General features: G+C 41.5%; 4 protein-coding genes across 4 annotated transcripts; 2 read left to right on the top strand and 2 right to left on the bottom strand.

Moving 5' to 3' along the window:
* The first annotated feature begins 540 nt into the window (after nt 1–540).
* On the top strand, nt 541–3525 carry LOC145708322 (lactase-like protein). The gene is made up of 9 exons (XM_081785982.1): nt 541–857; nt 1248–1289; nt 1549–1704; nt 1807–1998; nt 2084–2289; nt 2333–2547; nt 2679–2896; nt 2941–3052; nt 3144–3525. The coding sequence occupies exons 1-9, from the start codon at nt 788–790 to the stop codon at nt 3523–3525; spliced, it is 1593 nt and encodes a 530-aa protein (XP_081642108.1). The 5' UTR covers nt 541–787.
* A 2166-nt stretch (nt 3526–5691) lies between these two features.
* On the top strand, nt 5692–8450 carry LOC145706885 (rho GTPase-activating protein 39-like). Its single transcript, XM_081784343.1, has 10 exons — nt 5692–6071; nt 6115–6439; nt 6483–6621; nt 6701–6982; nt 7059–7261; nt 7306–7566; nt 7613–7813; nt 7856–8095; nt 8141–8244; nt 8290–8450. The coding sequence occupies exons 1-10, from the start codon at nt 5929–5931 to the stop codon at nt 8384–8386; spliced, it is 1995 nt and encodes a 664-aa protein (XP_081640469.1). The 5' UTR covers nt 5692–5928; the 3' UTR covers nt 8387–8450.
* A 271-nt stretch (nt 8451–8721) lies between these two features.
* On the bottom strand, nt 8722–11402 carry LOC145706880 (uncharacterized). Its single transcript, XM_081784339.1, has 6 exons — nt 11230–11402; nt 9802–9841; nt 9494–9753; nt 9348–9453; nt 9028–9300; nt 8722–8984 (listed from the first exon to the last, which is right to left on the bottom strand). Exons 1-6 carry the CDS (start codon nt 11279–11281, stop codon nt 8783–8785), a joined length of 933 nt encoding a protein of 310 aa, XP_081640465.1. The 5' UTR covers nt 11282–11402; the 3' UTR covers nt 8722–8782.
* Nucleotides 11403–11798: 396 nt separating this feature from the next.
* LOC145706874 (uncharacterized) lies at nt 11799–14297 on the bottom strand. The gene is made up of 11 exons (XM_081784327.1): nt 14084–14297; nt 13856–14039; nt 13725–13815; nt 13438–13646; nt 13274–13395; nt 13011–13228; nt 12760–12969; nt 12451–12717; nt 12312–12412; nt 12043–12264; nt 11799–11999 (listed from the first exon to the last, which is right to left on the bottom strand). The coding sequence occupies exons 1-11, from the start codon at nt 14215–14217 to the stop codon at nt 11889–11891; spliced, it is 1869 nt and encodes a 622-aa protein (XP_081640453.1). The 5' UTR covers nt 14218–14297; the 3' UTR covers nt 11799–11888.
* Between the last annotated feature and the right edge of the window lie 266 nt (nt 14298–14563).

Genomic DNA, 14563 nt, shown 5'->3' with positions numbered 1-14563 from the left:
ATAGTTTTTACGGTATCGACGGCTTGAAAGCTTGTGTCGGCTCATGTTTAAGATGTTGACGTTGTTCTGGCCGCGGTTGTAGCCGATCAGATCTCCAACGGAACCACTGACGAATAAAGCCAAAAGAGCGAATAATAGAGCAAGAATGTTCATCTTATGGAAATTGATTTTTTGTTTGTTTGGTTCTTAGAAACGAGGAACTCTTGGCATTTTCTTGGACAGGACTGGGTTTTATAGTGGCGAATCTCGGTACTCTCGCGCGCCAGAAAAGAGGCACACAAGGGACAGTCAGGACGCTAGATCTCCGTGGTTAGCTTCCCTTTCTAAGAAACATCGAGGAACACCATGCAAGTCGAAATTTGTTCGAAAAGCACGTGATAAGGAGCATCAAGTCTTTTACACTGGATTCCGTCACGCATTTTCTCCTCGTTGATTTCAATCAAAACTTTTGAGGGAACTATCGCTGTTTCAAGCGGGAATATCATGCTAGCCTTCAACCTTTTTTTGTAAAATAACAGTGATAAGATCCACTCACTGGCTTGAGCTTTGGGCTCAGTTTAAGCGGTTCGAATGTTTATGACCGGCGGCAATGCTGCGCTGAGCTTGTTTTCCCGCCGAGCTCTCCACTCTCCCTTCATTAAAATCTCAATTTTGAAAATCATAAATCGAAAGAGGCGGAAATACTCACCAGAACTGAATATGCACGCGAAGTAGAGAGCTTCTCCTTTGGCCACGAAGACGCCACGTTGATATTCGACCCTAGAGAACGAAACAACGAAGTTGAACTATGGAGGAGCTCTTCAACCTTTGCTGCTTGAACGTCTTGCTTCGCAATGTTAGGTCTTTTATTTTCACAGGAGCTGGTTCAATTTTTAGACAAGCGCATTTTATCTTTTATTGTGCGTTGTTATTATCATTTATACGTCTTTTAACATTTTACAATTTCTTATATAAGTTTGGATAAAAAAAAAAGTTCTTGTGTCTCACCAAGTCCGAGAATTGCCGACAATGCCAAGTAATTAAATATAAGGGAGGACATATTTCATATTTACCGCGCCAATTTATTTTAGCAACTTCAAACAACTTATATTTTATATTAGTACAACGTGTTTTACATAACACTTTTGAAGCTGGATCTTGTTGCTATTTTCAGAAAACCAATTTAAAAAACAATTTGTTCAACTTGATTATCGTACAATTGAAAATTATATAATCAGATATTTTAATCAAAACTGAACCGGGAACAGTAACAATTCTCACTCTTGGAACGGCGGTGTTTATGCTTAACGGTAAGGATCATTGTGATTTATTTTTTAATGCTGAAAAACAAGAATGAAAAAAGGGCTAGGCTAGAACATGCTTGCGATAAATTCTCATCCGTTTTATCTCCTTATGTTACGATTAGCGAATTCGCTCCAAGGTGGTGGGTGTGAAATTGCCGCGGTCTTTATTTCGTCTCAAGTTTTTGTTCAAAATTTCGCAATTTCGAAATTTTAAAGCCAATATTTCAATTGCAGAAGCAACCCTGACAAACAATACTTACTTCAGGCTTGCCGAGCGAGTACGACAAGATTTACTTTGACCAGTTCCCGGCCGGTTTCCGTTTTGGCATCGCGACTGCTTCTTATCAAGTCGAAGGTGGAGCCTCTCACAGAGGAAAGAACATATGGGATACATTTTCTCATACTCCAGGAAAGCGGGCTTGCAACAGAATAAATCAGACGCTCATTTTTAACGATCTTTTGTTTATGTATAATCTTTGTAAAACAAACAACGATAAGCAGCCCTAAATAGGAAATATAGAAGATGGGTCCACAGGCGATGAAGCCTGCGATTCTTTCCGAAACTACGAGACTGACGTGAAGAATGTTGCCGCTCTGGGGCTGGATTTCTACAGATTCTCGATTTCTTGGAGCAGGCTCATACCAACCGGAGTAATTTCTGAAGGAATCAGCGAGTCCGGCCTCGATTACTATCACAAACTTCTCAACAAACTTGGTAAGCATCTATTTGATGGTCAAATTTTGAACTTATGAAATAACTTTTTCCTTGACCAAAAAACTGAATTAGCCATACTTTTCAGAGGAGGAGAAAATCGAGGCGATGGTGACACTCTACCATTGGGACCTGCCTCAAAAGCTCCAGGACTACGGCGGTTGGACAAACGTCTCGCTGGCCGAGCGTTTTCAGGAATACGCGGATCTTTGCTTCAAAAGCTTTGGGCCCAAAGTGAAGAGATGGATCACGTTCAACGAGCCCAGAGAAACCTCCTTAGGTGGATATGAAATCGTAAGTGTTTAACGCTTTGGCCTCACTAGCAAAATCAAATTAGGGTTACATGGCGCCTGGCTACAAGCTTCATGGAACGGGAACTTACAATACGTCGTACACAATTTTGCGAGCGCATGCAGCGGCGTACCGGCTTTACGCTGAGCGCTATCGGAACTTGCAATTCGGAGAGGTTGGCATCACGCTCAACTGCGACTGGGCCCAGCCGGTGGACAATTCTGTAGCAAATAGAGACGCTGCCGATAGATTTCTTCAATGGTAATTTTCTCAGAAAAAGTAGTCGTAAATGTAAAGGGATAAGTTCAAATTTCAAGACTGGGGTTTGAAAGGAAATAGGTGACATTTTTTGTAGTCTTTGGATAGAGCGGCATTCTGACTGGGCGCTTTAGGTACATTGGCATTTGGGCACATCCGATTCTTCTCGGCGACTATCCGGCGGTAATCAAGGAAACTGTTAAATCGAAGACGAACGCGAAAGGATTTCGAAAAAGTCGCCTCCCGGAATTCAGCCAGGATGAGATTGATTATATAAAGGGCACTTTTGACTTCCTCGGGCTCAACTCGTACACTACCCGAATGGTCCAGTACAAGCAGTGTTCAGATGAAGGTACTATTTAAAACTTTAGGTATTTGTTAAATGTTTTTGTTCAGACGATCACTACAACTGCGACCAGGATCTGAGAGCTTTTGCAGATCCGAGTTGGCCAACAAGCGGTTCTTCGTGGCTCAGGCCGGTTCCATGGGGCATTCGAAAGCTTCTTAGGCAGCGGTTTATTTTGTTTTTTTAAATTAAAAAGAAGCAGCTGAAAATACAATTTTATCGAAAGATGACTTATTATTAAACCGTTGAAAAGTTGGATAAAGCATCAATATCCGAATTACCGCGAGATCGTGGTGACGGAGAATGGCGTTTCCGATCGTCCTGAAAGCGTCACACTTTGCGACCAGCCGCGCGTTAACTTCTTTCAAAACTATCTCAACAACGTGTTGATGGCGATCCGGATCGACGAAGTTAACGTCGTAGGCTACACTGCATGGAGTCTAATGGACAACTTCGAATGGGCTCATGGCTACACAGAGCGTTTCGGTCTCTTCTGGACCTCTTTCGATCGTCCTGACAAGCTGAGGACGATGAAAGCCTCTGGCCTTTTTTACAAGAAGATTGTAGAATCGCGAGGCTTTCCAAGCAAACAGACACTTCTCGACTGGTTAGAAGAAGTCGATAATTATTGTTAGGGCTTCAGAAAATATTAATTATTTCGATAATTACGAATATTAGTGAAAACGGGTTTTAATTTTATGGAATCAAGATCATTAAATCATTTTTACATCTTTCATCTTTAAAAAGAACCAGATAGAAAATTGCCTTAAATTTAAGATATGTTAAGAACAAATTACCATGTAAACATGATATATAAAATGAAGACTTACCCATATTGGTACAAATTATTGTTCCAGAAAAAAAAAATTCGAATGTCAACTTATATAAGATGTTTTTCACTGGCAGATCCAAAATCATCTATTTTTCTTTTTGAACATTACGGCGAACAAAAGTAGATCGAGCTCTGAGAAATGTACGATACCATTTGCGAATTTCTCGTTCATAAAACGATAAACCTATGTCGCAGGTTTAGACGCTTTTTGAGAAATTGTTCCGTAAATAGAACAATAAAAGAGTTTTGTTGTTACGGTATTTCTGCCGCGATAATTGTATAATTGCGGTTCTCTTCCAATTAAATATTAAGCCGCTTGAACCAAGTTCTTATATAACAACCAAGTGGTTATAAACATCTGAAGCCCGCTTCTAGTAAAGAAGGGACGAAAGAGTTGCAAGTGTTGCTTGGTCTGTCTCACCCGTGGTCGTCTTACCTGCCGACGCCGTCGGCCTTCGTCGTCGGAGTCCTTAGCATCGGCTTCTTGCTCCAGCTGATCAAGTGGTGCCGCCCAAGGAGGCATCTGCGCGACTAATTATATAAATATTTATATAAATAAGTGAATTATAGCCTTATTCTATTTAACCAAAAGTATGAGTTGCCATTATAACTGTACCAATGTCATTATTTCACTGTGACCCTGCCAGAAATGAATCTTCAACAATTTTATTTTTTTTCCAATAAAATAGCCAAAATTGTAAAATAAAGCCGATCAAAAAGTGTTTTCAAAGTTTAACTTTCAAATTGCCTTGTTCCCGCAAAATTAGTCCTAGAAAGTTGTCCAACAAGCATTTATGTATTGATAAGGAGTTTAAATTGCCATGTGAACATACTTAATACTTATATGTTATAGAAATGTAGCCTTTTAGAAGCAACTCATTCTGTAAAGAGTAATGATTTACCAGAATTTTATTTCATAGAGATGGAGTCTATATTTTTGTATAAAGGACCCCCCCCCCTTTTCGAAAAATCAAATTTCGGAATTTTTAAATTTTGACCCCGGAAATGGATTCTACAGGCCAAAAACCATTTTGAGGCTTCATTTTTGGGGGTCTATCTCGACTCCTTCACCCCCCAAAATAGCATTTGAAAATTGGACTTTTCGCCGATAATTGACGAATTTGCCCTGATTTTGGCAAAAATATTTGATTTTTCTTGGTCAAAAATTCCTCTTATCAAGTTTTTGAAGCAAGTTTAACTTGAAGACGCATTAAGAACCAAAAACATGGTGTTTTTAAAAATTTCCATTTTTCGAAGGAAAAAGCTGACGGGGGTCCTTAAAGCTAGAATTTTTTAATATTCCGTGGAAATTATCACGGGGTTATGTTCGAGCAGTCAAGCAAGATCAGGTTGCATAAGAGTTTGTTCAGGTTAGACAGGAAATGTTTGTAATGTTTTATGAGTAGTGGGGCTGTCGGAGAAGGTTAATCCGCGCGATTTCCCCTCTCGTTTCGTATGTTTCTTAGTAAAAGGTTCAGTCCGCGTCAGACAGCAGAGGAAATGACCTGAGACTTGCTCAGTTTCACCGATGACGTTTATCACGAGACTCAAAGAGCACAAAACTTGTAAGTATAATCAACCAACAGAAGCTCGCCAACTGAATTTAATTAACCCAAATTTGAAAAATAGTATTTCAAGGGGTGACCCGAATTGGTTCGAGCGGGAAGCCTTCGAGCGATAAATCTTTTCGATTTCGCCATAAGACAAAAGTGGCATCGATTACCGCTTTTTTTTGGCGAAAGCGTATGCTTCCGTCAATACCACATTTTTTTTCAAAAATCAGCCTAAATTAGATCAAAAAGAGAATAAAGAAGATAAAAAATAAATTCCTTTCCAGAGAGACCAAGCCACAAACGAGACGAGTGGAAGTCTTACAGTAAGACTTTTCAGTCTCAAAACGTATTTTTTTCGTTGACGATTTTAATAGCAGTACAATTATGTGAATTTATAATGAAGGTTATCATCCCGTGTCGAACGGGCAGGTGTACATTGATTTCAAAATCGTCCCGCCCTCTTTGCATAATTGAAGAATTTGCTCTCGACGCGCTTCGCTGATTCTCATTTTCTCCCTTTTTTTTTCTAACCAGTTCTATGGAACTATTATTTCGCCCGAGTTTCATTCGAAAGTTCACCCCCTTGATTTTAGAGAAAAAATAAAGAAATGTTCGAAGAGGATTTACGCTGAGAAAGAAGAAGTGCGTCCATCATGTGGGTAGAGATTTATGAGCGAGGGGAGAGAATGTTCGCCGATCTGGGAAGTGGAGAATGCCAGTGGATTGCTCCTGTTGGTGTCCCAGTTAAACCGTTTTCGATGAATCAGTGGTGGGAGCTATTTGATCATGCATCCGGGTATTTTCTTCTTTATTTTTATGCATTAAACACTTTGAAACAGGCGCTTTTACTACTACAACACTGTCAAGTCCATGACTGTTTGGCATCGTCCTATAGATGCGGATATAATCCCTCTTGCTCGGTTCCAGCAAAAAGAAGAAGAAGAAAAGATGAAAGCTCGTCTTCCTTCGAGCGCTGGACATTCAATGAGCTCGCGAGAAGATTTGATCGAAGCAATTCAAGAAGAGACCATTCCTCCCAAATTTTCGACCTTTCAGCCAAAGTCCTTCTCCGGCCATCAACACTCGCGATCAAACGTCATTGTTCCAATTAGAGAAACAAACGCAAAATTAAAGTTCAAGGAGCCGTTGCATCAGCGCTCGCAGGTAACCGAGCGTGGGTTCTCTTATCTTTATTTTCTACCACAAGTCCTGCGTGCCAGATGCGTCAAGATGCATTCAGCAAGAGATGCCCGAGACTCGAGTGCCCGGGGTCGGAGCTGAGCGTCCCCGAACGCCGCCGACACTCTCCAGGAAAGCACAATCGGCCTTTTCTACTCCCATACTAGCCAGAGTTTTCAAATATTCTTGATAGGAAATTGAAAAAACCGCAGAGTAAATTTAAACTGTTGAAAAACTCTTTGAAAGAGAAAAAGACTCATCAAGCAGCGGAAATTGCGGAATCACCTGGAACTGCCATGAGAGTGCGCCAGCTTTCCTCGAAATCGAATGGATCGTCGAAATCAAGTGCAAACGAAACGTTGACGAAGACGCCAGAGAACAAACTGCAAAGAGCGGGATCAGCAAAGTGCCCGAACTCAGCTCGTCGCCTTGAGCGCAAATCACTGATGGAAAGTTTTGGGCAAGCCTCGTCACCAGCTTTCCAGTTGAACAAGGGCTTCATGAAGAAACCAATAACCGTAGGGAAGGCTACTAAAACTTTTTTGTCATTTATGACTTTAATTTTATCTTTAACAGAAAATGAGAATAGCCTGATGAGGTGAACTTCTTATTCACCAGAAAAAAGCTCTGAAGCGACCATTGACAATCAGCCCGAGCAAATTGGTTCAAAAAGAATTCAACGAATGCTTCAAATCAGTCAACAATTATCTGAAATCTGAAAATAATGACGACTTGAAAAAACTCGTTGTCTACGGATGGAATCAAAGTGATCTAGCGAATGAAATCTATGCGATCATAATCAAGCAAGTACGTACTCTTCCTTGATTTCATTGTTATTTCTAAAAATTCAGTCTCGAGGAAATCCAGAAGTAAAGGAATCTCTTCAAAGGGGACTTGAGCTTGTAGCAATTCTTCTGTTCTTTACTGCTCCTTCTTTGACGTTGTCGGACGTGATTCTCGAATGGCTGGACGAAGTCGCTGCAACAGCCGCAAATGCAATTGGCGAAACTCAGCTGGAGAAAATTTGCAGAAGTCACTTAGAGAAGATTTTAACAAAGGGAAATCGACGAGGATTAGTGGAGCCAAGCATGAGCGAAATTCTTCAAGCAAAAGTAAAAAACGACTGATCTCCATTCTGATGAGTAATATCAATTCTAGCGTCATCTTTACCATGAAAGCATGTTCGGAATCAGTCTTCAGAAGCTGCTTGTTATTCAAAAAGAAAAGTTTCCTGAGTTGGAGATTCCTTGGATTCAAAAAGAACTTACCAAAGAAATTATCCGCCTTGGTGGATTTACTACTGAAGGGATTTTTCGGTTGCCCGGAGAGATTGATAAAGTTCATGCTCTTAAAACTCAGGTAAACTTGATCGATAATTTCAGGGTCTAATGGCTAGTTAAGGTCGAAGATTACGAAATCGTCGATACCTCTTCTGTTGATTGCCATGTTGCCTGTTCTTTGCTGAAACTGTGGTTTCGCGAGCTCTCAGAACCCATTTTCCCGCTTTCCATTACGGAGGAAATACTTGATTGCTCTGAAGACATGGAATCTTCAATAGCGATCGTTGCGAAACTTCCGGCTGAAAATCAAGCAACGCTATTGCATCTCATCCGATTCTTACAGACATTTACCAAGCCAGAGGTAATTTCTCCATTCAAAGACAATGCTCAGTTGACTATTTATCAGATCGCGCTGAAGACAAGAATGGACTCGTCAAATCTGGCAATGGTGATGGCACCGAACCTATTTCGCCCAGTGTCGGACGATCCAAGAGCGTTGTTAGATAACAGGTTCTAGTCATAAAAGTCCATCAAATAGTTACAAATATAATTCAGTCGACGCGAAATAAACTTGCTGAGAAATCTTATCGAAGGTCTCGACACTAAAGACGCGGCAGGTTACGATTCTGACTTCCAAATCGACATCGTTTAGTTTCTCCTTCATTCAACTGTTTAAAATTCTTTTGCTTCGAAAATATCATTCTATTCTACCTCAATTCTTTGTATTTTCTTGTGAATTTATTTTATTGGCAAATCTATTAGATTAAATAATCTTTGGAAATCAGGGCTCTCTAGTAATACCCGACATCTCATTTAATCCGCGGTATCAGATTTTGTAGGTCAGCTCATGCAATGTGGGAACACACTTCCGTTCTCCCTCCACAACGCTAATAACTTGACAGGGGCAACTGTCAAATTCTGACAGGAAGCACTCCGGTCACGGCCATGTTTGCTTTAAATGGACTTATCCTTCTTCGTTTTCGACTTTAATATCAGAAAGCTGTACAGATAATGCGAAAATACACAAGGGTCTAATTGAGAATGAAGTCTATTTTTGCTCAGGTTTTTCTTCTTCCTTTTCTTCGTCTTTTGTGCGCTTTTTGCGGAAGTAGACGATTCCCAGGACGGCAAAGAGTAAAACTGCAAGAACAAGCAGAATGATTCCTACGTTACCCACTTGCGTTGCGACTTTTTTGCTCGACTTGGAGTCGTTGTCAATTTGAGAAGTTGTGACAGTAGCTTGTGTTGGCCTGAATTTGGCTTAAATTAGTGCTCTCGTGTGTAGAAAATTACCAGGCATTTGAAGAGCCTCCATGAATTGCTCCTTGAAACTCGGCGTGAAGTCTAGGAGGATGAGCACCTGGATGGCTGGGAATCTGAGCAGGATGTCCGTAAGGAGGCATTCTTGGTCTAGGAGCTAAATTTGTTCTTGGCATCATCATTCGCGGCGGCGCAGTTGCACGAGCCGGCGCCGGAGCATCCAGTGACTTAGGACGGCCATTTGTGACGGAATGACCTTTGTAGTCCAGCATTCTGGGACGATCCTGGGTCGTTGAAATTACCAACCTACAAAGTCGGTATTTCAACAGCATACTAGAGATTCTTTCGATTACCTGAATCTCTGAACAGGCGGCAATGAAAGCGCCGAAGGGCCTGCACCTCCGCTACTGTCCCCATGTAAAAGCAGAGAGACCTCGTTATTGTGCGTGACGATAAAGCCTGAGATTGTTTAAATATGTTATTGCGGTAGAAATTGTACCTGGGTTTCGTCCGCATAATTTGACGAAGCCAGTGGCTGCGGCCATGCCGGTGGCCGGGTCCACTCCCGAACCGCCATCCGTGACTTGGAGATAAGTCTGGTCGCACCCCTTTCCTGAGGTCGGGATAATCCAGTCTTGAAACTCGATCTTCACTCTCATTGAAGGATTGAGCGCTTTTATGTTCCACACACATTGGATCTGTCCAGGGAAAGGTGTCGGATAGAACGGACTCTTTAGTATTTGGCTTTGGCCACCCAAGCTAAACCGAGATTAGAACACATCTGCTAATTTGGACATAAAGACTTACGCAAAGTTTGTTTGCTCTCCACATATTTTTCCTTGGTGAACTAAAATAATTTATCAGCATGGGAAAAATGTGTGCTAAAAAGCAATGAACATAATTGATTCTCAAAGAAATGAAATTTAAATCTTATCGAGGGCGGTAAATGTCAAGTTGTGGACCAATTCTTGCGTTAAATAGCCGCTTAATTGATTTAGCCGCAAAATGGGAACCAGTGAGAGAAGGAGATTTTCAACGACTTTTGACAGCGGGAACGTTCGCTTTTCAATGATGGATATTTAAGAAAATTTTATATTCGGTATATTTCGTTGTAAGTTTAGAGGATAAGCTATTTTCGAGTTGGTCCACTCAAAATCATGCACGGCCAGATATTAATTATTTTATTCAGTGCTATCATGTAAACTCAATTTATTATGGCTGACGGGATCGCGCAAAATTCGTTGGTCAAATTACGGTTACTAAACATTTCAACCTTGAAATTAACGTGAACCGAGCTCGCATGTCTGGGATTCGTGAGGAGTGACCAGGTTAAAAGTGACTACACTTCATAATAAACAAGTCTGTAGTCCTAGATTCGGAATTGATCCTTGTGGAAGTAAAATTTGTAATGAGACTATTAGTCTTTTAGTTTAAAACTAAAAATGAGAAAAGCTCTATTTTAGAATTTGATTTTTTCGCAAAATGTCATTCGGAAAAAATGATAAAGTCTTGAGCTTGCCACTTAGTGATAACGTTAACGGTGGTCCAATGGGGGCTGGTGTCTAAAAAGTCCCATTTGTTCCGCGTATTGTTTCAAGCGAATACAAATACTAAACTATGAGTACACCTCCCAGGGAAAATATTTTCGCATCCATTACTTTAGGGTAAATAATCAAAGTTTCATTTGAAGTATATTAGCCCATAAAGTGTTTACTCGGTTTTTGTTTTTATCAGATGTAAAATAACTTGTTAAAATCATAAGTAAAAGAATAAAGCTTAAATTTGCATGACAGATTCGAATTTAAGGGGGAGGTCGACGAGAATCGGGATTTTTTCAACCAAAATTCCGGAAAAACTAGCTTTGAATGAAAAATTCTGATTGGTCAGGTGAGTAGAAAAGGGTTTGAAGAATACAGCGGCGAAAACTAGAAAAAAATTTGTCCAGAAAAAATGGGCGTAATCGTGTCTCAAAGTGGACCCCAAATCGCAATTTTGGCAATTTTGCGATTTTTTCGCTATTTTTTATGCCACATTTGGTAATGAAGTGCACGAAATTCCTGCAAAAACTCGTGAAACTCGTTGCCGCTGTCTTCTAAATACCCTTCTGTTCTCACCTGATAAGTCAAAATATGTTTACAGAATCGCGTTTTTCGGGAAAATTGGTTTAAAAATTCCGATTCTCGTCGACCCGCCCCTTAATGAGTTTAGATTTCTAAAATGATGATAATAACACACCTTGACTTGCCAAGATTTCACCAAGACAAACGAAAAGGGCAGCAATTTTCATTCTTCCTGTTCGATTGATCTCTCTGGACGTAATCTTCGTTAATCTCTGTCTCGGTTTGCTTTATTAAAGTTGCCAAGCATTAACTAGACTGTAATTTTCGAGCAGTGCAATTTTGCCTCCAAGGAAAATTCTAGCTCAAAGTGACGCGTTATCATCGCTCAGAACGTGCACGATTTCGCTCGTTGGCGCCACCAGTACCAATTTAGCGCAAGCTTTCCGCGGAGATACCAAAAGACCGCACGATTCATGCTTCGATAGCATGATATCAACATAGCGGTGCAGAAATATTTATTTTAATCCGTTAGCAGCGACGGAAAGAAATGTTTTGAGGGAACTTTTCTGCAAATTTATGTTCTTTTTTATGGCTAATATTCCGTATAAAACTGTTGAAATCAAGGAGGAATTTCGATAAGAGCTTTGGCTTACGCGAGCAGTGTCACATGGATCCGACAAGGATTGACGTCCACTTCTGCAGTCAATCAGACGATGATGATTTTTGTTAATGTTATCGTCTTTATTTAAGAGTTGTAATAAAGTGATAACTCACAGCTTTCACGTGAGCATAAACAGTCAGGAGAAATAAAAGCGTTGAGGGATTTGGTCAAATTTAATGGTCCTTGCGACGTCGTCGAATAACTTTCGGACCTGCGCTGTGACCCATCACGGGAGGCATTGACCGGACGTTTACACCGTTGGTTTCATTGTTGTCCACAACCATCTATAATTCTCATTAGCGAGATTTTTTAATGCTTAGTACGAACCATTCTGTCCTCGAGATTCTTATTGATTCTCAAGAATCCTTTCCCTTCCTGATTCACAGGGGGATAGCTGGTCTCTGGATATCCGATGAAAGGAGGTCTCTGGACTTCGCAGGTGCTGTATCGTGGAGAAACTACTGGGTTGTATCGTGGGCTGAAGTTAGCCTTGCATGTGCCGTAGTTGTCGGTATCAAAATCACATCCGCACTTGCAAACACGGTTCTTCTGAATATTTGTTACGTGATTTGAATTAAGTATTTATACTCTTTTACCTCTTCTTGGAGAATATTGCGAAGCTGCTTGAAGAAAACTGAGTTTTGACCATCTCGCTGCAGACTACGGATAACGGTTTGTCTCAACTTTCGAACATACGCTAAAAAAATTTAATCTAAAGTTAGAAATGTCTATTACCTTCGTAGTATCTGACGCTGTCGATACCAGTTCCAGCGGAACCAGCGCTACCTTGTGGTCCGTCAGGTCCATCTGGTCCAGGGAAACCTCTTGGTCCTTGGTTTCCAGGTAAACCTGGGAGTCCAGCGGCGCCCGGAAGGCCAGGCTGACCAGGAAGTCCGTTGTTTCCTCGAAGTCCATCTTTTCCTCGTTGGCCTGGAAGACCAGCTCCGCCAGGTTGGCCAGGTTGACCGGGAGTTCCAGCAGCACCGCGTGGTCCGTTTGATCCTAATCAATTTGTTCTGAGTATATTTGCTTGCCAAAACTTACCGTCAGGTCCTGGTAGTCCAACACTTCCTTTTGGTCCAGGTGGACCGCAATCGCCTTGAATACCCTCTCCACCAGGAGACCCGTTAGGTCCTTTTGGGCCATTGGGACCGCGGAGACCTGGTAGACCTGGTCCACCGCGTGGTCCGCAGCAACCATCTTCAAATGTCGGAGTGCCCGCGCGAACTCGCACTTCGATGTCACATTCACATTCTAAAATCACAATAAGTTTAATTATCTAAAACATATCCTACCATGTGAGAGATCATCGACAGAACAACCAGTTCGAGAAGTTTGCGCGACAAAATCGACGAATGAGCTGCTAGTTTTATGCCAGCTTACGGATCGTGGAGACGAAATTACTTCTGGAGGACAGTCAGCGGCTCTGTTATTAAGCGCTCTGTCATAACAGCTGCGTCGCCACTTGCTCAAGCCAATGACATTATCTTCGTTGAAACAATCTTCGGAGAACCTTGTTCACGAACTTTGAATTAAAGAGTTTTATGATGATAAGTACCGTTCATTAGCCAATTGAAGATCACTTCCGAAAGGCCTTCCACAGGGTTTTTCATTCGGAGTCGCAACGACGACATTGACATCTTGGTACTTTCGCTTTAGTTCCTCGATCTTCCTTTGATACTAAGCAAAAGTATGAAAAGTGAGTCTAAAATACATATTTACTTGGCGATTAGTCTCTTCCCAGCATTGTTCCTCGCTTTCGTTGTAATCTTTGCACATCTCGAATCCTCGACAGACGCATGGCCCACAAATGATGTGGCCGTTGGTGATCAAGAAGATTGTTTTCGATTTGCATCTAGGGCGGCCCATACTCGTCGTCCACTGGTCAAACAGGGTGAAAGTAGATTCCATGGCAGCAGTGATATTAGCTTGTTCAAGACTCGAAAAATGTTGCTTTGCGTCGATTGTTTAATGAGAAGGATTATGCTTATTTTGTTGAGCCTTTCCTTTTGGCATGGGAGAAATCTGATCGACAACATTCTTGAGATCGTCAACAATCATGTCGAGCTCCTGGAGAGCATCATCGAAGGTAACTGGAATCTAATTGCTTCGTAGATAAGCAGTCGCCGAAATAACTGACCTGTTGTCTAAGTTCGTGACCGAAGTAGACCATTGATAGCTGGATGACTCCGGGGAAGAGATCGCGGTCTCGAAGCTGATCGAGAATACCCTTGACCTGTTCTTTGATGATTTTGAGTTCGCCCTGAATGTCGCAGCCGAGATGGACGACGATGGCGACGCAATGATCGCAATCGAGCGGGTTTCTAAAAAAGAACGTCGCTGCCTGTGCGGAAGAGGAAGCACTTACTGATTAAGACAGTCACATTGAGCGTTGACTGGAATGCCTAGACACGTGTCCGAAACCGGGCTGGGGCGCGGCCCTCGCTCGAACGATTGTGCCAGGACTGTCGCCAGAAAGGCGAAGCTTTGTAGGACTCTCATTTGCGGGAGGCGACTCTCTTGAAAGTGACCTGCGCTTTGGTACGTCGCAAAAAATGCCGAGCTGGATTATTTGCTGCCGAACTTAATCGCCAATGGGAACTTTTTGCTTATTTGCAAATCAAGTGCCCAACAAACAACCAGACAGTCTAGTTTGTTCTGGGACGTCAGTGCCGGGATATCATTGTTCTATGTAGATTTATGCTACTCATCTCCTATCAGCAAACTGTTTATTTCTTAATTATGGGCATAAATTTACAAGATGATAGATTTGTGCACAAAGCGAAAATCATCGATGTAAAAGATGATTCATCATTGGCGAATTACAAAAATCAGTTATCGAAACCCA

Source organism: Oikopleura dioica, chromosome XSR, assembly GCF_907165135.1.
Source record: "Oikopleura dioica chromosome XSR, OKI2018_I68_1.0, whole genome shotgun sequence".
Classification (NCBI taxonomy): domain Eukaryota; kingdom Metazoa; phylum Chordata; class Appendicularia; order Copelata; family Oikopleuridae; genus Oikopleura; species Oikopleura dioica.
The sequence above is the reverse complement of the archived record's forward strand: the minus strand, read 5'-3'. Positions and strand labels throughout refer to the sequence as shown.

What these genes read in the sequence shown, in the direction of transcription:
- LOC145706885 (XM_081784343.1), top strand. Translation starts at nt 5,929, where the DNA reads ATGTGGGTAGAGATTTATGAGCGAGGGGAGAGAATGTTCGCCGATCTG. An exon ending in ATGCGATCATAATCAAGCAA is followed by an intron (nt 7,262 to 7,305) that starts GTACGTACTCTT and finishes CTAAAAATTCAG; the next exon opens with TCTCGAGGAAATCCAGAAGT. An exon ending in GCGAAATTCTTCAAGCAAAA is followed by an intron (nt 7,567 to 7,612) that starts GTAAAAAACGAC and finishes TATCAATTCTAG; the next exon opens with CGTCATCTTTACCATGAAAG.
- LOC145706880 (XM_081784339.1), bottom strand. Translation starts at nt 11,281, where the DNA reads ATGAAAATTGCTGCCCTTTTCGTTTGTCTTGGTGAAATCTTGGCAAGT. An exon ending in TGAAATCTTGGCAAGTCAAG is followed by an intron (nt 9,842 to 11,229) that starts GTGTGTTATTAT and finishes AAATTATTTTAG; the next exon opens with TTCACCAAGGAAAAATATGT. An exon ending in CCGCCTGTTCAGAGATTCAG is followed by an intron (nt 9,301 to 9,347) that starts GTAATCGAAAGA and finishes CCGACTTTGTAG; the next exon opens with GTTGGTAATTTCAACGACCC.
- LOC145708322 (XM_081785982.1), top strand. Translation starts at nt 788, where the DNA reads ATGGAGGAGCTCTTCAACCTTTGCTGCTTGAACGTCTTGCTTCGCAAT. An exon ending in CCTTAGGTGGATATGAAATC is followed by an intron (nt 2,290 to 2,332) that starts GTAAGTGTTTAA and finishes AAATCAAATTAG; the next exon opens with GGTTACATGGCGCCTGGCTA. An exon ending in GCCGATAGATTTCTTCAATG is followed by an intron (nt 2,548 to 2,678) that starts GTAATTTTCTCA and finishes TGGGCGCTTTAG; the next exon opens with GTACATTGGCATTTGGGCAC.
- LOC145706874 (XM_081784327.1), bottom strand. Translation starts at nt 14,217, where the DNA reads ATGAGAGTCCTACAAAGCTTCGCCTTTCTGGCGACAGTCCTGGCACAA. An exon ending in GTCACGAACTTAGACAACAG is followed by an intron (nt 13,816 to 13,855) that starts GTCAGTTATTTC and finishes CGAAGCAATTAG; the next exon opens with ATTCCAGTTACCTTCGATGA. An exon ending in AGAATCTCGAGGACAGAATG is followed by an intron (nt 12,000 to 12,042) that starts GTTCGTACTAAG and finishes TGAGAATTATAG; the next exon opens with ATGGTTGTGGACAACAATGA.